This window comes from Schistocerca gregaria, chromosome 2 (assembly GCF_023897955.1).
Source record: "Schistocerca gregaria isolate iqSchGreg1 chromosome 2, iqSchGreg1.2, whole genome shotgun sequence".
In the NCBI taxonomy this organism is placed as follows: Eukaryota; Metazoa; Arthropoda; class Insecta; order Orthoptera; family Acrididae; genus Schistocerca; species Schistocerca gregaria.
The window spans coordinates 826,350,435-826,377,833 of NC_064921.1; the positions used below are offsets into that span (position 1 = coordinate 826,350,435).

The following is a 27,399-nucleotide window of genomic DNA, read 5'->3' on the forward strand; positions in this document are numbered from 1 at the left end:
TTTTTAGTTCAGTTTCAAATTTTACTTTGCTGACTGTCAGGCATTTTGTATCACGGGATAATCTCACCAGAACTGTTCACGTTTTCTCTAAATAGAGTTAATTATTCAACAAGGAATAAAGGTACTGTAATGCATGAAGTACTGTCGCCAGACCTGAAATTACATATCATATTGCGTGCAATACAATCGAGAGCACCCGGCATGCTATAAGATACGATTTTAATTGGCGATGACGCTATTTCATTAACACTAATCATTACTAACATTAACAATAATAATTATTAACATTAGCAACAATAATTATTATTCGAAGCAGGCCGCATTGAGAAGAGAATGGTTTGCAAACTACTCTCTTGAAGATGGATCTGTACAGTGGCAATATTTCAAAATTCTAAGATATGTGAATGGGGAGCACTGCAGCGACGTTTTGAATAGATGAATATTGAATAAAGAATGCAGCTTCTTAAATTTACATAGCCTTCCCTCCTGTCAACAATATTCCTTAACAGAGAGTTGGCCAACTCAAACGATGCTTTTCTTAATTCAGTTGTATATGTGCTCCTACCTCAATAAATTTTGCCCTGCAGCTCAGATACTGTCAAACTATCTATGTTATGATCTCACATGACGGTCCCAGCGACAGCAGCATGTTGCTTAATTTTGTAGTCAGCATTACTGAAATCCCACAAACACCTATGCAAAGCCTAGATGTCCAAAACGCGAACATTATTCTCAGTTCCCCACTTCATACTTCAGTTTGTATACACTCTACGAACACAAATAACCTCAAAACTCATGCAACTAGTGTCGCCAAAGTTGTAACACGCCGAAAGTGTTTGGTTTCACCAACGAGTTGCACAAACACGCAGCGTGCATGAGCAATGGCCGGTAGCGCAGTTGCCTGCTACCTAGTGTCGTCGTGTAAACTAGGCTTTACACACAACGTTAATGTGGTGTAATGGATGTCATTTTTATCATCTGGTATCGTAATTATGCATGTAATTGCTCATGCTGAAGTGCAGTGAATTATTGACTACAAACTTAATGAGGGAATAACTATATTGTGAAATGGATTGACTGTGCTACTCACACACCGAGCAACAGGCAGGCACGACGAAAAGAGTGTTCACATACATACATTTTCGGCCAAAGTCTTGTTCATACAGGAACCAAAACATACACAGATACATTAATAGAATCATACATGCATAACTCACACATTCAAGACAACTGTCTCCTTGTGTTCTGGCCAGAATCTTTTTTATTTAAAGAGAGAGAAAATGTGAGTAATGAATAATCATCGGTGGGATGAATTTAAGGCATGAGATGCTGAACCAACAATCAGCATTGTCATACAGCATTGTGTTGTGTGGGGACGAGACCGTTGATACAGTGTGGCTCTGATGCTGGAATGTTTGCAGTTTGGGAAGCAACGAAGAACACATGAAACAATAGAAATAAGTAGCGAAACCACAATTCATGTATACAAAAGAAAACATTGCTTGAACAGTTTCTCTTACAAATAAAATATCATTTGTTTAAATTTTAGATTATGATCGAATCGATTAGTACGCCTGTAAACAACGCCAGCTAGCATTTTTGATGAAACAGGGGGAATAAAAACACAAAAGTCGATAGCTATTCACAACGTTCCAAACAATTCGACGCCGAGATATCTTCCTGTGTGGACTATAGTGAAGAAGCAAAGGAGGTGGCGGATTGCTGTCTGGCAGAACTCGCTCTACTGGTGGCTCTGTCCAGCCCCCCACCAGTAACGAACCAGCAGAAGACATCGGACTCTGAGACGGTTACTGTTTAGTGTTCATGAATTGTTATATGGCCACGGCTTTGGCTGTGGAAGCAAGTAGCGTGGTGGTTCACTGCTCAGCAGAGCTTGCTCTGTTGGAGGCTTCATCCTACACACTGCCTGCAACAGACCGGTGCATGGACTCTACTGAATTGGATCATCATTATGCTGACGCAGCCTCGGCTGTGGAAATGAGTGGTTTGGCATTTTGCCCGCCACTTATGACATTACAAACCAGGAAGGAAGGTGCAACACAGCTAGGACCGGCGAACATATTCCGCTGCGTGGGGCTTTCCTTTGCATGTTGTAGCAGGTGAACTGGATGTAGGAGGACCAACTGCCTCCTACCTCACTATTACGAGCAGCACTGCAGACAAAGTTTCAGCTTTGCATGCCATGACCGTTGTCTGCTGCCCCGTGGCCGCCAATGACATCACCCCATCGCAGAAAACTCTGCTAGGCCTCATACTAGGGGCAAAACCGGCAGCTGAGAGTGTACAAAGGAGCAAAATTCGTGGAAGTACTCAGATGAAGGGAATACAATCACCACTAGCACAGAACGCATTGCCGCAAAGCCGTCACAGAAAAGCACCAGGGGCCCACACATGCCAGACAAAGATGGCTTCATGAAGCCGAAACGTAAGCACATCGCCAGGGTGATCATGCTTACAACAGCAGACAGCATCAACGTCATCAACCGATTCACCAACCTCGCCGAGGAAGGAGGGATGAAGATGGATAATCAATCACCTGTCATCATTCTGTTTGTGGGTGCCTTCAAAACATTCGAAGAGAAGATAAAATCAGTCATGAAGGGCAACTTCACAACTCGCGTAACAGCATGCGAACTGTACAGAGTTGTCACACAGATAACTGAAGACTACATCGGGTTCTTGAACCTCACGAAGAAGGATGGGTTGCACTGCTTCACGTGCTCCTTACAGCTGATTAATACGCTAAAGGTCGTCTTCCGCAAGCTCTCCTTCAGCTTGGGTCCAGTATACTTAATAGAGCTTCTGGAGGACATGAGCTACAACATTCGCGCTACCTCGTGAATGAAGTCACCTAGAGACAACTACAACACATCATTCTTCCTTGCCATCCTGGATGACAACGTGGAAAAGAGGAAGATTTTCCAGGACAAGAGCTCGAGTAGTGTTGGAGTTACAATAGGAAAACTTCGCAGAAGAAGAGGCCCCGTGCAATGCTTCAACTGCCAGGGCCTTGACCACGTCGCAAAGTACTGCCAGATGTCCCCAAGATGTGTGAAGTGTGCTGGCACACACTTCCGCCCGGACTGCACTATCCCAAAAAAAGACCCACCATGAAGCTGCAACTGCCAGGAAACGCACATGGTGAACTACCAAGGCTGCAGAAACATCAAATACGCTGCCGCAAACCACGAACGAGGGCTGGCCCCATCCAAGTCGAGACAGTAGGGAAGGATCTGCGCCGCAGTAATGGCAAAGAGATAAAGGCCAGCCAGGCCAACACAACAACGACCAACCGCCGCCAGTGACTTCCAGGGGCGTGGACGTTGGACGGAACACGCGCCTATCGCAACAGACGCGATCGAGAGCAGACAACAGATGGAGCAATGGACGCCAGCCAGAACGAGCCAGGGCGCAGTAGACGGGGAAAGCGGCCACCATATCACGCTACCGACTCGCAAACCGCCGATCAAGCTCAACAGACGACACGGCGCCAGGAGAAACAAGCTGCAATAACTGAAGCTGCAGAACTCAGGGGGGTATTGAACAAATTCAAACAGCACGTCATGCTATTTCCGTGGCTTGTCATAGCTGCAGTGCAAGTGGCCACCCAGATCAAAATCACAGCAGCATCTATAACTCCCAAACGTGGCTAATACACAAGTCCTGGGCCTCACCATTTGTGTGTGGAACACGAACAGTTTAAGGACAATAGAGGGCGAGTTTCGGCAGTTTCTGTGTGGCGAGGCTGTGGACGTCTGCCTCGTCACCAAAACCTGGCTGAAACCTGGAGTAAAGGTGCATGCACCAAACTTCTGGTGCTACAGCACAGACAGAGAAACGGCGGCCGGCGGGACGGCAGTGTACATGCAAACATCACAACGGCAACACCCAAGATGTCTTCACTGGAAGCGACAGGCGTCACTGTCAGCATCTCGATGGGCCAAGTGGCCTTCATTGCTGTGTACCACCATACGAAATGTCATCGATGCTGTATGTCGACGCTGGGCAACCTATTTATTGGCAGCGACATCAGCACCACACATTCGTAGTAGCAGAGGGCTGCTCTGAATGCCTAACAACCATGGCACATTCCCAGAAAGAAGTAGGTAAAGCATGCAAGATGCTGTAAGCTACAACACTCTGATGTCGGAATCCTCAAGAAAAGCACGAGCATGTCGAAACAGGGCACAGGCATGTCAGAGTGATGATGATGCTGTTTGGTTTTGTTGGGCGCCCAACTGCGCAGTCATCAGCACCCGTACAAAGTCCCAATTTTACACAGTCCAATTTCTTTACTCAGTCCAATTTAGCCACTGTCGCAAAAGACGATGATGATGAGGACAACACAAACACCCAGTCCCCAGACACAGAAAATCCCCAACCCAGCCGGGAATCGAACCTAAGCCCTCGTGATCGAGAGGCAGCAACACTAGCCACTAGACCACAAGCTGCGGACGCACGTCAGAGTGACATCACTGGAAAATATCACTGCGTTGAACCGTGGAGATATGAATATGGTGGACCTAATGTTTTCTGCTATTTAATGCCCCCGCAAGCGATCAAACATTTTGTCAGACTTAACTATGCTTACAAATATTTGACTGTGTATGGCACAACTTGATGTATTTGCCAAGCATAGCTCGTGTTTGAGAGAAATTTTGATTGACAGAAAGTTTGACAAGATGACAGACATTGTGTTGACGTTTTGCCACATATGTTTAGTGAAAAATTGTTTTATTATGCTTTATCTCACCTTGTCATGAGTTTCCACTACTATGAAAACTATGATAAATTACAAAAAGAAAACAGCACTGACATTTACCAAAATGGTATAGGTACCACATCTTTCACAGCCATATGTTACACATAAAGAGGTTATGAAAAAGATTACACATAAAGAGATTATGAAAAAGACAATGTTTTACACTTAAACAATGATATACAAGCTGAGTAGAATGAATAAAAGAAATTAAAGTTCCAGTTCTTCCCTGTATGGTGTGGGTTATATGATATTGCTCTGCGATATTTTAATGACTGTCATTAGAGGGCGAAGTATGAGACAAAAAATACACTCCTGGAAATGGAAAAAAGAACACATTGACACCGGTGTGTCAGACCCACCATACTTGTTCCGGACACTGCGAGAGGGCTGTACAAGCAATGATCACACGCACGGCACAGCGGACACACCAGGAACCGCGGTGTTGGCCGTCGAATGGCGCTAGCTGCGCAGCATTTGTGCACCGCCGACGTCAGTGTCAGCCAGTTTGCCGTGGCATACGGAGCTCCATCGCAGTCTTTAACACTGGTAGCATGCCGCGACAGCGTGGACGTGAACCGTATGTGCAGTTGACGGACTTTGAGCGAGGGCGTATAGTGGGCATGCGGGAGGCCGGGTGGACGTACCGCCGAATTGTTCAACACGTGGGGCGTGAGGTCTCCACAGTACATCGATGTTGTCGCCAGTGGTCGGCGGAAGGTGCACGTGCCCGTCGACCTGGGACCGGACCGCAGCGACGCACGGATGCACGCCAAGACCGTAGGATCCTAGCCAGTGCCGTAGGGGACCGCACCGCCACTTCCCAGCAAATTAGGGACACTGTTGCTCCTGGGGTATCGGCGAGGACCATTCGCAACCGTCTCCATGAAGCTGGGCTACGGTCCCGCACACCGTTAGGCCGTCTTCCGCTCACGCCCCAACATCGTGCAGCCCGCCTCCAGTGGTGTCGCGACAGGCGTGAATGGAGGGACGAATGGAGACGTGTCGTCTTCAGCGATGAGAGTCGCTTCTGCCTTGGTGCCAATGACGGTCGTATGCGTGTTTGGCGCCGTGCAGGTGAGCGCCACAATCAGGACTGCATACGACCGAGGCACACAGGGCAAACACCCGGCATTATGGTGTGGAGAGCGATCTCCCACACTGGCCGTACACCTCTGGTGATCGTCGAGGGGACACTGAATAGTGCACGGTACATCCAAACCGTCATCGAACCCATCGTTCTACCATTCCTAGACCGGCAAGGGAACTTGCTGTTCCAACAGGACAATGCACGTCCGCATGTATCCCGTGCCACCCAACGTGCTCTAGAAGGTGTAAGTCAACTACCCTGGCCAGCAAGATCTCCGGATCTGTCCCCCATTGAGCATGTTTGGGACTGGATGAAGCGTCGTCTCACGCGGTGTGCACGTCCAGCACGAACGCTGGTCCAACTGAGGCGCCAGGTGGAAATGGCATGGCAAGCTGTTCCACAGGACTACATCCAGCATCTCTACGATCGTCTCCATGGGAGAATAGCAGCCTGCATTGCTGCGAAAGGTGGATATACACTGTACTAGTGCCGGGATTGTGCATGCTCTGTTGCCTGTGTCTATGTGCCTGTGGTTCTGTCAGTGTGATCATGTGATGTATCTGACCCCAGGAATGTGTCAATAAAGTTTCCCCTTCCTGGGACAATGAATTCACGGTGTTCTTATTTCAATTTCCAGGAGTGTATTTGCATAGTTGTATCTACTTTTTCTATGTGAGGGTGAAGTAACATTAAGCAAGTTATTAAATGCTTTACTTTCCATCTGCAGAAGGTTAATGCAATCATCAGGTTCTGAGTGAAACATTTCCATTCACAGGTTTTCAGTTGCATATTTCTCATTTTAAATCATTTCCTGGAGCAGCATCTTGTTTTCTTCTTCTTTAAACGAAGTGGCATAGGCAGTGTTAGAAATGATTTAGGGGCATTTGTAGCCATTCCCACTAGTGCAAAAATACAGCATACACCTGCCTCAAAAGTAAAGTTAAATTGACGACCTCTTAACTTTGCGAAACTGGAAGTCCAAGGCAATTGTGAAAAAATAGAAAATGTATATTGTGAAATCACCATGCAAGGACAGGAAATGGAAAGCACAGAAGGAAGATGGATCATTTTAAAAATAGGATCAAAACGGCAGCTAAGGAAATGCTTGTAGCCAAGGAGAGGAAAAAAGTAAAGCAATAATGGGTAACACCAGATATGTTGACCAAGATGGATGACTGCAGGAAATGGAAAACTGTAAACACAGAAGAAGGGAAGTGCAATTAGAGAAAGAAGGAGAATATGATTTGATGTACAAAGAAGCAATGGATTTGACATTCAGGGAAAAAACAACAATGGACTAAAGGAAGTAGATGCAGCAGATGGTAAAATGGTGAGTGAACACCAGGAAATATTGAAAAGATGTGAAGAATATATACTTTAGAATGGCTATATGCTGCAGACAGCCGACCAAGTGAAGAAGGGCTTGGGAGAGAAGAAGAAGATAAGGTTGCAGATGATGACAAAGGAAATGCAATACTAACTACTGATATTAAAGCATCTATGAAAGAGATGGAAAAATGGAAAGGCAATGGGAATTGATGAGATTCCTGCAGAACTGTTAATGTGATTGGAGAAAGAAGGGAAAACAGAGTTGACTGAATTGTGTAATCAAATATATGTTACAGGGCAATAGCCAAAGGACTTTACAGAAAGTATCTTAATACCTGTAGAAAAGAAACAGAACAGCAAAAAGTGTGAGGGACATAGATTAATGAGCCTGATATAGCATGCAGCCAAAGTCTTGCTATGGATGCTCAACAGAAGGCTACATGCAAAGTTGAATTGCCGTTGCTGGGGAGGCTTGCGTGCCTCAGCGATACAGATAACGGTACCATAGGTGCAACCACAACAGAGGGGTATCTGTTGAGCGACCAGATATACGTATGGTTCCTGAAGAGGGGCAGCAGCCTTTTCAGTAGTTGCAGGGGAAACAGTCCGGATGATTGACTGATCTGGCCTTGTAACAATAACCAAAACAGCCTTGCTTTGCTGGTACTGCAAATGGCTGAAAACAAGGGGAAACTACGGCCATAATTTTTCCCGGGGGCATGCAGCTTTACTGTATGGATAAATGATGATGGCGTCCTGTTGGGTAAAATATTCTGGAGGTAAAATAGTCCCCTATTCGGATCTCCGGGCAGGGACTACTCAGGAGGAAGTCGTTATCAGCAGAAAGAAAACTGGCGTTCTACGGATCGGAGCGTGGAATGTGAGATCCCTTAATTGGGCAGGTAGGTTAGAAAATTTAAAAAGGGAAATGGATAGGATAAAGTTGGATATAGTGGGAATTAGCGAAGTTCAGTGACAGGAGGAACAAGACTTTTGGTCAGGTGAATACAGGGTTATAAATACAAAATCAAATAGGGGTAATGCAGAAGTAGGTTTAATAATGAATAAAACAATAGGAATGCGGGTAACCTACTACAAACAGCACAGCGAACACATTGTTGTGGCCAAGATAGACACAAAGCCCACGCCTACGACAGTAGTACAAGTCTATATGCCAACTAGCTCTGCAGATGAAGAAGAAATTGAAGAAATGTATGATGGAAAAAAAATTATTCAGATAGTGAAGGGACACGAAAATTTAATAGTCATGGGTGACTGAAATTCGGTAGTAGGAAAAGGGAGAGAATGGCTCTGAGCACTATGGGACTTAACATCTGAGGTCATCAGTCCCCTAGAACTTAGAACTACTTAAACCTAACTAACCTAAGGACAACACACACATCCATGCCTGAGGCAGGGTCGAACCTGCGACCGTAGCGGTCGCGCGGTTCCAGACTGAAGCGCCTAGAACCGCTCGGCCACTCTGGCCAGCAAAGGGAGAGAGGAAACGTAGCAGGTGAATATGGATTGGGGATAAGAAATGAAAGAGGAAGCCGCCTGGTGGAATTTTGCACAGAGCACAACTTAAGCAACAGCAATAGCTAACACTTGGTTCAAGAATCATAAAAGAAGGTTGTACACATGGAAGAGGCCTGGAGATACTGACAGGTTTCAGATAGATTATCTAATGGTAAGACAGAGATTTAGGAACCAGGTTTTAAATTGTAAGACATTTCCAGGGGCAGATGTGGACTCTGACCACAATCTATTGGTTATGAACTGTAGGTTAAAACTGAAGAAACTGCAAAAAGGGGGGAATTTCAGGAAATGGGACCTGGATAAACTGAAAGAACCAAAGGTTGTACAGAGTTTCAGGGAGAGCATAAGGGAACAATTGACAGGAATGGGGGAAAGAAATACAGTAGAAGGATGAAGTAGTGAAGGCAGCAGAGAATCAAGTAGGTAAAAAGACGAGGGCTAGTAGAAATCCTTGGGTGACAGAAGAAATACTGAATTTAATTGACGAAAGGAGAAAATATAAAAATGCAGTAAATGAAGCAGGCAAAAAGGAATACAAACGTCTCAAAAATGAGATCGACAGGAAGTGAAAAATGGCTAAGCAGGGATGGCTAGAGGACAAATGTAAGGATGTAGAATTGCGTTATAGGAGATTAACAATTTGGTTTCAGGCAAGGAGTGGGAACTTAAGGTGCCATGGCGCTACTTAGAGTGATAGGGGAGGAGAAGAAAATGAAGGTGTATGTTGCGTTCATTGATATTGAGAAGGATTTTGACTGTGTCAGATGGGACAAACTGATGAAAATCCTAAGGAAACATGGAGTTGACTGAGGGGACATTCAGCTAATTAGAAATTTATATTTGAACCAGAGAGAAAGAATAAGAACAAGAGGTGTAATGAGTGAAGAAATGGAACTGGCAAAAGGATGATCTAAACACAAAATTAAGAATGTAGAATAAAGATTAACAAGAAGAAAACAAAAAGCATGGTAATTGGAGGAAAGGAGAGAAATTGCAGCATGAAAATAGGGGGAGAGGCAACAGAGCAAGTGAATAACTTCAGTTACTTGGAAAGTGTAATAATGGATAATATGTATTCCTCAACAGAAATTAGGAAAAAAAATTCAATGGCAAAAGTAGGATTCAAGAGGAAACAGAAATTACTTTGCGGGCCACTGAACAAAGATCTGAGGAAAAGACTTGCCGAGTGTTACATCTGGAGCATTACACTGTATCGTGCAGAGACCTCGACATTGAGGAAGGTAGATGAAAGAAGATTGGAGGCACTAGAGATGTGGATATGGAGAAAACTGGCTCTAACGGCTCTTGAGCTCTATGGGACTTAACATCTGGGGTCATCATTCCCCTTGAACTTAGAACTACTAAAACCTAACTAACCTAAGGACATCACACACATCCATGCCTGAGGCAGGATTCGAACCTGCAGCCATAGCAGTTTTGCGGTTCCGGACTGAAGTGCCTAGAACCGCTCGGCCAATGTGGCCGGCAGAAAAATGGAAAAAATGAAATGGGAAGGGAGGGTAAGGAATGAAGAAGTATTAAGAAGAGTTGGAGAAGAAAGAAACATGCTGAAGGTCATTAGAAAGAGAAAAGAGAACTGGATTGGACATTGTTTGAGGAGGGACTGTTTATTGAAGAAAGGAGTGAAAGGAATAGTGGAGGGAAAAAATGGAAAGAGGAAAAAGAAGATATCAAATGCTGGACAATATCGAAGGAGACAAATATTCAGAAATGAAAAGACTGGCTATGGACAGACAAAAATGGAAGAGGCTTAACCCATGACAAGACCTGCCATAAGGCAGAATACCTACTACTACTACTACTACTACTACTACTACTACTACTAATGCTAATGCTACTTTTAGTACATGTACGAGCTTGTTTCATACAAACATGGATAGACAAGAGCGAATTTGACAGGCAAGTTTGTTCTTTTAAGAGGGACTTAATAACTTTGAAAAAGTTTCATTGTCCATTAAGTATTAAAATGCTTCGTTGTCCATTCGAAAAAAGCTGATGTAGTCATCGAATTCTGAGAGTCATAATTCCTTTAGCAATTTTCATGGGTAAATCTCGCATTTTAAGTCATTCTGTGGAGAGTCTTGTTTTCTTCTGCTTCTTTAAATAATGTGCCACATTAGTGCCAGGACTGCTGTGTTTGTATTTTTGGCCGTACTCACTATGCTCAAACTGCCCATGAACACGAATAACATCTGATTTGAGCTGAGGTTAAACTGACAAAGATTGTTTGAACGTGCACGTGTTTGCTTGCCAAATCCGTAGATAGATAAGAACGATTTGGTCAAAAACCTTTGATCATTTACAGGGACCTTAAGATGGCAGACGTCGGCTTCAAGTTAGGCCGTTATTACACTATCAAATTTCTTTGTCCAATATCTTTGTCAAAGAAATTTGATGGTTTAATAGGGAACTTTGTCAAATGTCATCAAATATTTGATCAAACCTAGGGCCTCACTGTAGATTTGATCAAAGAAGTCACTTGTCTTCTGTTCACTGCAATGCGATATGTTCCCTCGCGGAGCACTAGCATCGCTGCAGAGTTCTGTCATCTGTAGTGTGTTTGTAAACATGATCCGAAAATACAATTGGTTGTTGGAGTCTACCACAAAATTAATAGAGATGCATGAAGCTGATGAGCTGCTTTACAGTGTGAGGCACCCTGAATATAAAAATAGATTACAAAGATTGGAGAGCTACAAAAATATTATTAGCCATGACATATGGCCTGGGTGCACGGCTGACGACATTAAAAAGAAAATTAATGGCCTCCGCACAAGTTACTCCTATGGCCTACGGCCGGTATTACACTACCAAATTCCTTTGTCAAAGATTTGATCCAATATTCTGTCAAGTATATTTGACAAAGATCTTTGACGTAGCACTAGAAGGGGCATTACACTGTCATCATATTTTTCGTCAAAGTTCAAGATAGCTGACAACTAGTAATTGTTATTAACTGCAGCAGTTGCTTGTACCACAACTGCACTGTGTGCACATGTGGTACAGAAGCGGGGGAAGAAAAGGAAACGTACTTGGGTGAAGACATGGGTTTCACGACGATACGATAAAAGCATTCAGCAATACTTGTTATGTGAGATTATAGTGGAGGAAGTCAAGTCGTACATCAATTATTTCTGAATGGATGAGCATACATTTCAGTATGTGCTCAGTGAAGTGATTCCACATATCTCAAAGCACAATAGTAGCTTAAGAACTGCTATATCTGCAGAAGACAGGCTCACTGTAACACTCCGATTCCTTGCTACAGGAGAAAGTTACTCTAGCTTACAGTACAGCACCTGAATTCCACAGTGGACATTAAAAAAATAATACCTGAAACGTGAAGCAATTTATAAAGCACTAAAGGACCAATGACTGAAGGTAAATAAATGTTCAATATACTTTATGTTCATTAAGAATAATTTTTATTTTGTTTTATTAACACAGCTTGTACCAATTGGTGTCCGAAACTACAAAATGAATAGAGATGTATGAAGCTGATTATGTGTTTTACAACATGATTAAGAAGACTGGAGAGCTACAAAAAACCAAACAAAAAAACCCTTCTATACCAGACTGCTGCAAGGCTACCTCGATATATCCAGAGGCGGACGGTTGTGCTTGTTGAGTTGTCACATGCAGCAAATCCCATCATCCCATTTGTCCATCAAATATATCTGCAAACCATGTATTGTGCCCATTCTAAATTCCTTACCACTCACATTATCCACCTCACGCAGTTCATCTGTTATGTGGATGGCACGGGCATTGTAGCACTCTTCTTGGACAGGTTGGGGCAGAGTCCTGGCCATACCAGCCACAGCCTTCAATGTCCTGGTGGACTCCACAATGACGTCTGTTGCAACATATGTTGTGCCTTTCCTTCTTTTTGTGAGAGGCCACGCTTGATGCTGGAACTGTGGCTGTGGCTCATTGCATGCGACAGAAGGTTCTTATTGAGCCTGCATTTCATACTATAAAATAAGAGATGAAAGCCATTAGTTACATACTTCCTTGCACGTACAAAAGTCTTATTTACAGCTACCCACAAGCAGAGAAGAGTGGGAGCAAATTGCAGAGGATTTCGAGAAGAGGTGGAACTTATAACACTATAGGAGCAATGGACGGAAAGCATATTCATATTAAATGCCCACAAGCTAGTGGATCTCACTTTTTCAATTACATATTCTTCAACAGTATCATTTTATTTGCCATGGCAGATGTAGGAACTAAAGGGCTTGTTGGTGATGCTGGAATGTTTTCAAAATGCAAACTACAGGAGTGTGTCATTGACCGATCTATTCTCAACATTCCTGACGGCAGGAAGCTTGGGAACACAAACGTTACACTTCCAATGGTTGTACTGGCATAGCGTGCTTTTCCTCTGAGCTACAATATTATGAAACCATACCCCTTAAACGGAATCACAAAGGAAGAAAAGGTTTTCAATTACAGACTGTCACGAGGAAGAAGATTAGTGAAGAGCAGCTTTGGCATTCTTGCAAGTCGTTTCAGGATTTTTCTTACTACCGTTAATCTGCCTTCAGAAAATGTTAAAATGTTACCACAATTAAACAGGCTGCCTGCACACTGCACAACTTGTTAACTGAGAGAAGAAAACACTGGTACACTCGTCAGGAAACAGTGTCTGCCATAGCAGGAGACTGCACTTATCTTGAGACACAAAGCACAGAGGACCTACAGCGAATGGAACCAGTAGCTTGTCAAGCTCCTTCTGGACATCCAGTACTCGGGAGAGCAGTTAGAGAATATAAGAACGTAGGCTTCTTCGGCTGGTGTCATAGTGATTCAAATTCTTCTGGATATTATGCCGCATCATTGCTAAAAACTAACAACAATAATAAACTAAAACCGACGTTTAGGCCAAATTGCAATGGCCTTCCTCAGGGCACGACTGGTTTTGCATGGGGATAGGTGCTTCTATTTATTACAGACTATCGATGTCTGACGTCACTGTTGTAAAACTTATAATTGGCCCTCTGATATGATTGGCTAGCCACGACATAAGGGAAGATGGAAGGAAAGATGCTGTTTGTGGATGTCCATGTCGTCAATGATTGGTAGCTGTCCGCCAATCAGCGTTTGGCTTCTGGTCGGCAAGTTTTCCTCCTGATGTGCGCGTAAGTGGACTGACAGTTGCTCTACAGCTGTTTGTGCAGATACATCCGTGTCCCGTGTAGCTTCTGCCCCGCAACATCTCGCGGCCCGTTGGACTGGCATGGCCGGCAGACAGGATGCCGGGAGTTTGTAGCCTTCTTCTCTGTTGATGTTGTCAGGCCGCTTAATAATTTCGATCGCCTCCTGTATTTTGCGTTCTCGCATCCACAATTCTTTCGCCAGTACTCGGGCTTCCTGTAATCTGATAGATTGTGCACAGTCACAGTGGTGTTCCGCTATCGTCGATTTATTATGTTGTTGTAATCGTACATAGCGTTCATGTTCTGCTACTCGTAAGCTGACAGGTCTCCCTGTTTCTCATGTGTAGGCAGCTCTGCTCTCACATCACAGTTCGTAAACACCTGCAGTGTTAAGATTGTTGACTACATCCTTGGTGGAACCTATCATTTCGTGGATCCTGTGACTGCTTCGAAAAATCGGTTTGAAACTTCGTCGGCGGAGGACGTTGCCTAGCCGTTCACTGACGCCTTTTACATATGGTAAGTGTACCAGTGGAAGCTTCTCTTCTTTGCCTTCTTGTCGTGTTCTACTCCCTTTGGTTTTAGCTACCTTTCTTATGATGTTGCCATCATAGCCATTGGCACGAAACATGTGTTGTAGCTCCTTTAATTCTTCTTTGATATTATTTTCATCACTTATCCAGTAGGCTCGGGCAGTTAACGTATGCAGGACAGAATACTTTTGAGCTGGGTGCTGGTGGCTCTCCGCTTGCAGCTACCGATTAGTGTGCGTTGGTTTCCGGTACACTTTGTGTCCCAGTTTACCTTCGGCAGCTCTGTATACTTCCACATCCAGAAAGGGCAAGGTACCATTGTTTTCAGTCTCATGTGTGAACTTTATATTTTTGTGCAGGCTATTTAAGTGCTGGAGGAAGTTTCCCAATTCTGCTTCACCGTGAGGCCAGATAACGAATATGTCGTCCACATATAGTAGCCAACAACTGGGACGTAACGGAGCAGAAGCAAGGGCCGTTTGCTCTAAGGCTTCCATGAAGATGTCTGCAGCTACAGGGGAGAGTGGGAAACCCATAGCCACTCCATCTAACTGTTAGTAATATTTTCCCCGCCAGGTGAAGTACATAGATGACAGGCGTAAGCGCACCAGATCGCAGATATCTGGTGGGATCCGATCCTGTAGAATGCGCGTAGTCTCCTCATTGGGTACGTTAGTGAAGAGAGACTTGATGTCAAAAGCTTTCTCTAAGTCTGCAAATGCTAGAAATGTAGGTTTGCCTTTCCTTAATCTTTCTTCTAAGATAAGTCGTAGGGTCAGTATTGCCTCACGTGTTCCAACATTTCTACGGAAGCTAAACTGATCTTCCCCGAGGTCGGCTTCTACCAGTTTTTCCATTCGTCTGTAAAGAATTCGTGTTAGTAGTTTTCAGCTGTGGCTTATTAAACTGATAGTTCGGTGATTTTCACATCTGTCAACACCTGCTTTCTTTGTGATTGGAATTATTATATTCTTCTTGGAGTCTGAGGGTATTTCGCCTGTCTCATACATCTTGCTCACCAGATGGTAGAGTTTTGTAAGGACTGGCTCTCCTGAGGCCGTCAGTAGTTCCAATGGAATGTTGTCTACTCCGGGGGCCTTGTTTCGACTCAGGTCTTTCAGTGCGCTGTCAAACTCTACACGCAGTATCGTATCTCCCATTTCATCTTTATCTACATCCTCTTCCATTTCCATAATATTGTCCTCAAGTACATCGCCCTTGTATAGACTCTCTATATACTCCTTCCACCTTTCTGCTTTTCCTTCTTTGCTTAGAACTGGGTTGCCATCTGAGCTCTTGATGTTCATACAAGTGGTTCTCTTATCTCCAAAGGTCTCTTTAATTTTCCTGGAGGCAGTATCAACCTTACCCTAGTGAGATAAGCCTCTACATCCTTACATTTGTCCTCTACTCTGTAAATGGGATCGCTTAGCAGTTTGTTCATCTTCTTTTCATATTCAGAAGTGTCCATCAGAACTGTAGCATTTCCTTTCTCCGCATGTAGGACTACAATATCCTTGTTATTCCTGACCTCCTTTATGGCCTGTATTTCTTCATGTGTGATTTTGGCTCTGGGTGGTTTTACTGTTTGTAAAATTCTTAGTTTTCTGCCATATCTTTTCTGCTTCGACCCGTGGTACTTGGTGGAGTGACGCCTCCACAGACTGAATGATCTCTTCTGTGGGAATCTTTGTGGATGTAACTGAAAAGTTTAATCCTTTGGCCAAAAATGACGTCGCTGCCTCACTGATGGTCTGTGTTAAGATGTTAACCACGGTATGAGATGTATCCATACTTAGCTGTAAGTGGTGTTTGTTTCCCATTAGCTCCTCAAATTTCTTTTTCTGTCAACTGCTGACCAAGGCCTCCTCCATGCAGGCCTGGTTGTGAGTTATTCGGTCGACGTTATCCCAGTCCTTCATATATATGGCTGTCAGCTACGTTATCAGCGAACGACTGGGGTAACATCGACGATTACAACAACATAATAAATCGGCGATAGAGGAACACCACTGTGACTGTGGAGAACCTATCAGGTCCCAGGATGCCCGAGTACTGGCGAAAGAATCGTGGTTGCGAGAACACAAAATACGGGAGGCGATAGAAATTATTAAGCAGCCTGACAACATCAACAGGGAAGATGGCTACAAACTCCCGGCGTCCTGGCTGCCGGCCATCCCAGTCCAACGGGCCGCGAGCAGTCGCGGGATAGAAGCTTCACGGGACATAGACGTATCTGCACTAACAGCTGTAGAGCAACTGTCAGTCCACTTCCGCGCACACCAGGAGGTAAACTTGCCGAGCAGAAGACGAACGCTGATTGGCGGACAGCTACCAATCGTTGACGACATGGACATCATGAATAGCCTCTTTCCTTTCATCTTCTCTTACGTCATGACTAGCCAATCATATTAGAGGACCAATTATAAGTTTTACAACAGTGACGTCAGACATCGATAGTCTGTAATAAATACAAGCACCTATCCCAATGTAAAACCAGTCGTGCCCTGAGGAAAGACGTTGCAATTCGGCCTAAAAGTTGGTTTTAGTTTATTATTATTTTTAGTTTTTAGCAATGACGCCGCATAATACCCAGAAGAATTTTAATCAGTTAGAGAATACTTTAAGACATTTTACAATGGCGCTGGGAAAGTGCCCTGGTGAGATAATCACATTTGGCCGGCTGAGGTAGTCTCGCAGTTCTAGGCGCGCAGTCCGGAACCGTGCGACTGCTACGGTCCCAGGTTCGAATCCTGCCTCGGGCATGGATGTGTGTGATGTCATTAGTTAGTTAGGTTTCAGTATTTCTAAGTTCTAGGGGACTAATGGCCACAGCAGTCGAAGCCCATAGTGCTCTGAGCCATTTGAACCATTTGATAATCACATTTAGTTATGAAAAATGTAAACAAATGTACATATCTGAAACATTTCTTCGAATGCTGGTGTACCACGTTCACTTCCACGTTCTGTGCTCTCGATATTAGACACTCTCGGCCGCCTCTGTGGCCTGGTTGAGGAACTTTAGCATGTGGAACACACTTGCGGAGTGGACGCCGCCTGTGCACTGGCTCCACTTTTGCTTTTATGCATCTCAAATAATAGTAATGAAAATAACGTAAACTACTTGTAGGTTATGTAAACATTATTGTATGCTTCAAGTTGCTGCAGTGAACAAATTAATGCTAATCATTTGTATGTCATGTAAACTTTACTTGCGTTAATAAAAAGGAAGAAATATGCCGATACGTACTTTTGCTTTCTCGTAACTTGTGCGAAGGCCATTAATTTTTTTTTTTCCCCTTAACGTCGTCAGCCGTGTCTAGTGAAGCAGGGGATACAGCCGTCGGCTTTTACCAATGACGTCATACATTAGTCAGAGATAGTAATGTCTTCCTTCGAGGCGTAGATAATAAAACAGTTCGGTGTTCCGGATAAGCGCTATCATTGTACATTAAAATAATTATTCGTAATGATATTGGGGTAATTTGGAGTATTAGTTTGTTATTGTAGAACAATTTTTAGTGTCTTATTTTCGTTTGTAGGAATGGATTTGTGTGTTTGTAATTTTCGTTACTGTCTCTCTAGGTGAACTTCGGTTAGTCCTCGGTATTTCTGTGTGGTAAGTTCACTTTTCCATTTGCTTCTTTCACTGTATTTCACTATTTTGACATATTCACTGTTTTATTCCACCAATATGCCTATTTTCGTGTTGTGATGTATGTAATAGAAATATCTCAGCTGTCGATCTTCTTTTGTTTCCCAGCACTAGTATCCGTACGACATTTTCGAATGTGTACATGCTATATTACAGGCGAAACCCCGGCACAACTAAAATTTCTATCACGTCCTTCACTTCGCCTTTACACTGACGTCACAACGAAAATTTGTATCCCATCCTTCACTTTGCCTTTAACTGACACTATATATGTCAATTGGCGAGCAAAATACAAATGTTGCGTATAGCTATATAGCTCAAGTAATGAATGGTATACTATTAGCGTCCAAGGTAACAAGGAAACTGTACCCCATAGTGAAGTACGGGATACAAATTGTACGTGTGTCGTCTTCTTGTCTCCATGTAGTTCAATTGAGGTAGAGGTTGCGAATATAGCATACGTCTATTTCCACCTTTTCATTACCAGCGTACATATATAGAGGTCAACGGAAGTCTGGTATACATATATTACATACGTAGGTCCTTCTGTCATCAGTAGTACTGATATGTACGTAAAAAAAGACTGTTAGTAATAGCGGAGACTAAATAAACAACACATCTGCAATTTGTATCCTGTATTCCATTTAGGGTTTACTGAAGCGAAGGATACATCGTTCAAGTGAACGAAGAAATCGACTTACGACAAACTCATATTTCGTACTGCACTTAAGCAACATACTTCGGATGAGCTTTTAATTTGTATTGGGTGCTTCATTTACGGTCAGTGAAGCAGGGGATACATAGTTCAAGTGAACAACAGGACAGCAGTGCTAGTTGAAACTAAGAAATCGACGTACGCTGAACTTGTATCCCGACTGTATTTAAGCAATACAGTTCGAAAGAGTTTCGAGGTTCAACTGATATACATGTAACGTGATGTATTCTTTGCTAGTAATATATTTCCTTCATTTCTTTCCATTGTATTTTGCGGAGAAATACTAAGATACAAACAGGCGGTATCATTAACGTGAAAATACTACTGGCCCTATATATATATACGTGAAGTACAGGTTTTCTCTCTTGCATTCCTTTGTTTCTGAACATTCTTCTCAACTCTTTCATCTTTATAATACATTATCTCTGGCCAATTCTGACGCCATTGGGCATTGGTTGTATTCCCTGCTAAACTAGACCCGGCCACATGTCACGGTTAATAATATTTTTGTAGCTCTCCAATCTTCGCAATCTATTTTTATATTCAGGGTGCCTCACATTGTAAAGCGCCTCATCAGCTTCATACATCTCTATTAATTTTGTGGTAGACGTCACACAGCAATTGTATTTTCGGACCATGTTTACAAACACACTACAGATGACAGAACGCTGCAGTGAACAGAAGACAAGCGACTTCTTTGATCAAATCTACAGTGAGGCCCTAGATTGGATCAAATATTTGATGATATTTGACAAAGTTCCCTATTACACCATCAAATTTCTTTGACAAAGAAATTGATAGTGTAATACCGGCCTTAGCGACGTAATTGTGACTCCCTTCTTATTACGTCCATGGTTTAAAATCACGTAATACTATAGCAATAGACTGTGGTAACTGTCGTCACACATGGATGTCTTTGCAGGAGGTGTGCTTCGTTTATGTTCATCTTTGGGATCTTGTAATGTGGCTCTGTGATTTGATATATGGATTGTACGCGCGAAACTCAATTTTATCTATTGTAGTCATGTTAGAATTTTGTGCATGTCATTGTTATATATTGCGCTTATTATCAAAAACATCGCCTAATATTTTGGGAACCTGTTATGTTTCTCTTTTTTGAGAAGTGTACTGTAATTTTTAATTTTGTAAGTGTAATTAAAGGTTAGCAATATAATTTGTCAACTTGGTTATGTTTGTTTTAGTCCTATTTTCCTGTGTTCACCAGTCATTGTGTGATTGTCTAACGGGAATGGCAACACTTAGAAAAAATAATAGCTACAAAATCAGTAATATCCATATTGCAGCACTGTTTTGGATGAATGTTTTATTCCCTTTCACGTTCGTAATTATGAAATTAGAACACGAGTTTCTGCTCGTAACAGCATCAAAGGTAATTCGGTACTGATGCACGAGTTGATATTTGGACAATTGCTGCCTTTTTCATGCCGTTAGGATTTATTCGTAGACCGAAAACAGAACCCGGCCTAGCATCGCTTGTACTTTTTTTTATATATATAAAAACAATATGTTTCTACCAAACATCATTCGGTGGTTATCAAACCATCCTAGTTTTGAACGTGGTTGTCTTCGTATGGCACGCAAGAATTATTTAATTAGAGTTTAGAAAGAATCCGGGTCTATGATTGTACAAAATTCGTCGTGTAGTCTTTTCTTTAATGATGACACTTCGGCACAGAACAAATTTGAATGTGACCACAAAGTATTCAGTGACTTCTGATAAATCTCGGACAACAGCACCATACAGATAGCACCAAATAGTGACGACCAAAACTGTGCCAATTTTCACTGTTTAAATACTAAATATTCATTGTGATGTGAAGTGGTTAATTGCAGAATTGCGCCAGAGAATGCTTTGGCAGTTTTTTTTAACCAAGCATGATGTATCGTGTTGTCTACGTAAAGATCTAGACAACAGAAAATAAGATGCATGCAAGAAACACTGTCTACATCAACAGTCATTTGTCAAGCAGTCTGACAAATTTTAGTTATGTATCGCTGTACATGCAAGGAATAAGGATGTCTAGATGGCCAACTGGTGTAGATTTGAATTTGATCTAGAATGTCGTATGTGTAGTACTTATAAATAAAAGAGAATCTCACTGCCAGTTCCACTCTGCTGATAATCTCAGCAACTGGTGGCACACAGTTATCTGTCTGATTATTGTCTAGGGCAACATTACACAATATTGTACAGAAAGAAACTCGTCAGAGGTATGGCAAATATGGACAACACAAATTAGAGGCTAACAGGGATCAGAAATCCAAACCAATCAAATACACCCAAAATGCTTGATTAATTACAGTTGTGTTCATAGTCCTTGCCATTATAAAATTGAACTATGCAACTGCTTGTTACATTTCATAGTTTACACTTCAAAAGATTTCTGTGAGGTACACAATAGTGACTATAATTTTACGATTATAACTGTGGTGATTGTGTGCCCATTATTATCATTACTACTATTATTGCTGAAATTAACAGAAAATTATTATAACCGATTTAAATATCACAGTTTGAAATCAACATCAAAATTTTCCATATTTTTAACAAAATAACTGATATGAGACAAGAATTTGATCACTGGGCATAATACAGCATATTGCAAAACTTTTTGATGTGGACGTTTTTTCATCTTTTGATTAATTGCTTTATTAATTTTATTTTCGTTGCAATTTAAATTCGCTTGTTACATTTAGCCTCTTGTTTTACAGGTGTATTTTGTTCATGTATATCAAAACTGTATCTCCATCATGGATAAGTTGATGGACCTATTTGGTGAGTCATATAAAATACATACACCTTTAACAATACTTACAACAATTTTTGTACTGTGATTGAGACCATTTAAGTATTTTTATCAGTGATTGTGTTATAAACCTTTTATAATGGTTGAAACTGCGAAACACTGATAATCAAAATGATCTCCTCCTTAACTACCCAAAGATTTTCTGGAATAATGTACCTGTGAGAGAAAGAGATGTCTTTAGTACAGATAGGGCAGTGATTGCTGCGCTTGGATGGAAGCTGAGTTGGTGACTGTTCGCTCACAGCTTCAAGTGGTACTAGCCCGTGCTACACAGCTTGAAGCCTGTGAGCATCGCTGAGGGAGAGCAGATGTGAAGATCTCACTGGTCCCGTGATCCGTCAACTGCTGTGGCTGCTCTGGTTACTGCCATCATTGAGGTTCTCCCTCACCTGTGGTCAAGTGGGAGGCCATTTCAAGGTGTGGCAGGCAGCCAAAAACTTCCCAGGAGGCTGATCTAAAGGTCTCCCTGGTTTGCCTGACAAACAGGTTTCAGGCACTGTCTGTGGCTGACAAAGGTCCTGAGCTGGATGCAGTCACTTGTACTGTTTCAGAGGAAGCTGCTCAGCCTGAAAGATCCAAGCATTCACAAAGGATTACTGGTAGTGGGACCTCCAGTGTTATACACATAATTAGACCCTTTAGGGATATAGCTGCTATCACTTCCCAATGAAATGTTACAGGCCCTGTGCTGTTCCTAATATGTATAAATGATTTAGGAGACAACCTGAGTACTCCTCTTAGATTGTTTGCAGGTAATGCCATCATTTACTGTCTTAGTAAAATTGTCAATAGATCAAGATCAATTATAAAGTCATTTTTCAAAGAGTGGCAATTGACACTAAATAATGAAAAGTGCTAGGTCATCCATATGAGTATGGCGATAAAAGGAATCCATTAAATTTTAGTTACACGATAAATCACATTAATCTAAAGGCCGTCAGTTCAACAAAATACCTCATGATTATGATTACGAGCAACTTAAATTGAAATGGTCACATAGTGTTGTGGGTAAACCAAACCAAAGACTATGTGTTATTGGCAGAACACTTAGAAGAGGCAACAGGTATGTTGAGGAAACTGTCTACACTATGCTTGTCCATCCTCTCTGGGGATAATTCTTGCATGGTATACGATCCTTAACAGATAGGTTTTTGGTAGAGGACATACAAAAATTTCAAAGAAAGGTATTATCTGGAAACGGGAAAGTACGTCACGGATATGACCCTAGTTGGGGTGGCAACCGTTCAAACAAAGTCTTTTTCGGAGCAGTGAGATCTCTTCATGAAATTTCAATCACCTACTTTCTCCTCTCACTGCAAAAACATTTTGTTGACACCCATCTACATAGGGAGAACAGATCATCATAATAAAATAAGAGAAATCAGAGTTCGCACAGAAAGATATAAGTGTTCATTTTTGCCGCACATTGTTTTTGAGAGTCTAACAGCAGAAAAACAGTCTGGAGGTGGTTTCAGGAACACACTGCCAGGCACTGAAGGGTATTGCAGAGCTCTCAAGTAGATGTAGCAGGTCCATTCTGAGAAGTCTGCTGACTGAATTTTTGTCCCAATACAAAACACAATTTTGATCTTTCAGGGATTACATTTTGATACAGCAGAGAGAGAGATTTTTTACATTTTTGCTATCGCTACTGCACATGATCTTAATCAAAGGTAGTAACTTATTTTTCTTTCTTTTTTAATAAACAATTTATTGATGCTTCATTTTGTTTACAAAATAATTTTCAGTCAACAATTTTAATTCCAGATAAAAACTGTTCATATTACATCATCTTCGCTGTCATCATTATCATCACTATTGTAAGGTTCCAGTTTATCAGATACTGCTCATGATCCTCTTCCACTTTCTTCTGTCCATGAGGTCTCCCTTGTTCATGTCCAGCCAATGGGTTCTGGGTATTTCCTTTGAAGCATTTTCCTTTCACCTCTCTTTCAAAATTGATTTCGGTTGTTCTTGTAGACCCCAACCACCTTAGGTGCCCATAGTACTGTAGTCTGGCTGTGCTGATTCTGTCTAAAAGAGGTGTCTTCATTCCAGCTTTCTTCCTCGTCTCCTCATTCCTTAACTTACCTTAAACTTCTGGAAAGTGGATCTGAGGAGTTTCATTTCTGACTGATGGAGCCTCAAAGATTCTCTCTTTTTGATGATGCAGGCTTCAATACCGTGGGTCAATATTGGTATGAAGTAGCTACTGAAAATCACTAATTTTGCATTTTCTGGAATCTTGTCATCTAATAAAAAAGGTTCTCATTTGTCAATAGAATTCAGCACTCTTTTGCGCTCCTGTCTAATCAAATTATTCCTGGAGATTATACTTCCAATGTGTGGAAAACTGACTGCTCACTCCAGCTGGTGGTCACCTAGTTTAATACTTGCAGAGCAGCCACCTCTGCTGACTACCATCACCACTGTCTTGGTCTTACTGATGTGGAGGTTGTACTTCTGGAACTTGAATTTCCGTATGTTTAATTTGATCTGAACTTCCTGTTCTGTTTCAACTCAGATTATGATGTCATCTTCATTAAATCATTCATAACGGTGGTGAAAATTAGTGGGGACAGTGCACTGCCTTGCTGGACTCCACTCTTGCTATGAAACCATGATGATTGTCCCTCTCCAATTTGCACATAGCCAGTACATTCCTGGAATGCCATCTGGATTTTCCTTACCAGTTCGTCATAGTAAAATGAAACAGAAAGTAATTTAAAGGTAATAAATCAGGAAGACACATATTACAAGTAGGAAAGTAAACTCAAAACAGTTTTCCGCATGAGGAAAAGTAATAATTGTCTTCCCTCGTAAACAAACAGTTGTTTCAAAACTATTGGAAGTTCTTCATATACGAATAAAAGGAAAATTTGTGGAGAATGAAAAATAAATTAATTAAAGCAATAAAAGAATGGAAATATTTACTTTCTTTTGAAAGTCTGTATCATGAATAGCATCTACCACATTGCTAAAACGTTACACTGATTTTACACATTGTTCATGCTTTTGGACTGTAAGTTTTTGTACTACAGTGATTCATACAAAACATCATCCTATTCCTTCCTTGCAAAATACCATTTGTAACATGTCACCAAATTCTTTCCTGTGTTTTTTTGTTGAATTTATTATAGAAACATTGTCCGAATTACGTTTTTGTTTGGTCATTTCCTATCACTCATTGCAGTATTGTAGTCAAGTGGACTTTCATTGCACATGTAGTAATTTTGTAAGCACAGTTTAACAAAAGTATATCACAATTTACTTATTTCATCTGTTCTTCACACCAACACCATGAAATCTTCTTTAAATTCTGGAGGTAAGGAGATACCATTGGTTACTTCATTTTTTACATCAGAAAACTTAATTGCTGACGATATTTCAAAACCTTTTGCAAAATTCAACAGGTAGTCCATCTGGTCATGTTGTCTTGTTCAGTGTGGAGGTTTTAATGACATCCAGAAGGTTCACAGTGGAATATGTTGTCATTATCTCTCTGTTGTTTTTCTGTGGTTACAGTGTCAGTACCTTTGAGACATGTTTCTGCAAATTGCTCATTATATTCAACTGCAATATGTAAGTCCTTAAAAAACTGGATAATGTCTTTAATTCTTTTTTTCTGTTCCAGAAGAATTTCCTTATTTGCGGTTCACAGTTCATTCGTAAATGTCTTCCTTCTGTTCTTCGTTTGCCATATGAAATAATACAAGGAGGCAGTTTTTTCTTCTACATTTGTTTTGTGACCTGGATTTTATCTTCAGACTGTTGATAAGTTTTCTCTTTAACTTCATTAAAATTTCTTTCATTTCCCTTATTTGTCTAAAGTGCTGGCTAGACAAAACGGGTTGAACATAGAGTTCTCTCAAATAAAAGTAATAAAATTCTGTGATGTTCTTCATAAGTCTGGCTTTTTATTTTCCATATTTAATCATTGTCATCCACAGTTTCTGTTTTGAGCGTGTAGTCCACCATTCAATGTTGGGCCATATATTGTTCTTGATCCAAGACATTTGTTCCAAATCATTCCTATGGATTCATCTAAAACCCTATTGTCAAGGACACTTACATTCAATTTCCAGTGCCCTCGCTTGGGCACAGAAAGTTTTTTGCTTGGCTATGTCGATGCTACAACATACTCCACAGTGGTTGATAAATTGATTGGATTTGTGTCTGTGTTTAATTGGTATGCTGTGTCATACCCAAGAGGTATGCAAATGTGGCATTTCATAAATATAGTTATGTATTTATAGAAACCCAAAATTTGCTTGTCAGCAACGGAAAGAGGCGTTACCTGTTGTGCAGCATTGTAAGTTTTTCACCAGATATAGACTGGGACACTCAGATGTTTAGGACAGGTGGTAGGGACAGAGCATCAAGTGACATTATACTGAGTGCACTATCCGAAAATTAGCTCGAGCAATTAAACAGAGAACCGACTCGTGGAGATAACATCTTGGACCTACTCATAACAAACAGACCCGAACTTTTCGACTCTGTAAGTGTAGAACAGGGAATCAGTGATCATAAGGCCGTTGCAGCATCCCTGAATATGGAAGTTAATAGGAATATAAAAAAGGGATGAAGGTTTATCTGTTTAGCAAGAGTAATAGAAGGCAGATTTCAGACTACCTAACAGATCAAAAGGAAAATTTCTGTTCCAATACTGACAATTTTGAGTGTTTATGGAAAAAGTTTAAGGCAATTGTAAAATGCGTTTTAGACAGGTACGTGTCGAGTAAAACTGTGAGGGACGGGAAAAACCCACCATAGTTCAACAAGTTAGGAAACTACTGCGAAAGCATAGAGAGTTTCACTCCAAGTTTAAACGCAGCCAAAGCTTCTCAGACAAACGATGTCTGGTCTTACGTAAAATCAGTAAGTGGCTCGAAACAGCATATCCAGACACTCCGGGATGATGATGGCATTGAAACAGAGGATGACATGCGTAAAGCTGAAATACTAAACACCTTTTTCCAAAGCTGTTTCACAGAGGAAGACCGCACAGCAGTTCCTTCTCTAAATCCTCGCACAAACGAAAAAATGCTGACATCGAGATAAGTGTCAAAGGAATAGAAAAGCAACTGGAATCACTCAAAAGAGGAAAGTCCACTGGACCTGACGGGATACCAATTCGATTCTACACAGAATACGGGAAAGAACTTGCCCCCCTTCTAACAGCCGTGTACCGCAAGTCGCTAGAGGAACGGAAGGTTCCAAATGATTGGAAAAGAGCACAGGTAGTCCTAGTCTTCAAGAAGGGTCGTCAAGCAGATGCGCAAAACTATAGACCTATCTCTCTGACGTCGATCTGTTGTAGAATGTTAGAACATGTTTTATGCTTGAGTATCATGTCGTTTTTGGAAACCCAGAATCTACTCTGTAGGAATCAACATGGATTCTGGAAACAGCAGTTGTGTGAGACCCAACTCGCTTTATTTGTTCAAGAGACCCAGAAAATATTAGATAGAGGCTCCCAGGTAGATGCTATTTTCCTTGACTTCCGGAAGGTGTTCGATACAGTTCCGCACTGTCGTCTGATAAACAAAGTAAGAGCCTACGAAATATCAGACCAGCTGTGTTGCTGGATTGAAGAGTTTTTAGCAAACAGAACACAGCATGTTGTTATCAATGGAGAGACGTCTACAGACATTAAAGTAACCTCTGGCGTGCCACAGGGGACGGTTATGGGACCATTGCTTTTCACAATATATATAAATGACCTAGTAGATAGTGTCGGAAGTTCC

At 41.7% G+C, this 27,399-nt stretch overlaps 1 protein-coding gene across 5 annotated transcripts in view; it reads left to right on the forward strand.

The window, feature by feature from the left end:
• Nucleotides 1-19,620: 19,620 nt before the first annotated feature.
• Nucleotides 19,621-27,399, forward strand: part of LOC126335175 (uncharacterized) — a 224,843-nt gene continuing 217,064 nt past the window's right edge. Inside the window, exons 1-2 of one of the 5 annotated variants that reach the window (XM_049998169.1) lie at nt 19,621-19,982; nt 21,555-21,618. In XM_049998169.1, the coding sequence (XP_049854126.1) occupies nt 21,594-21,618 (25 nt within the window). In that variant the 5' untranslated portion in view covers nt 19,621-19,982; nt 21,555-21,593. Of the gene's footprint in view, nt 19,983-20,114; nt 20,212-21,554; nt 21,619-27,399 lie in introns of those variants that run through there. The other 4 variants (XM_049998163.1, XM_049998165.1, XM_049998168.1 and 1 more) reach the window with 4 other exon arrangements.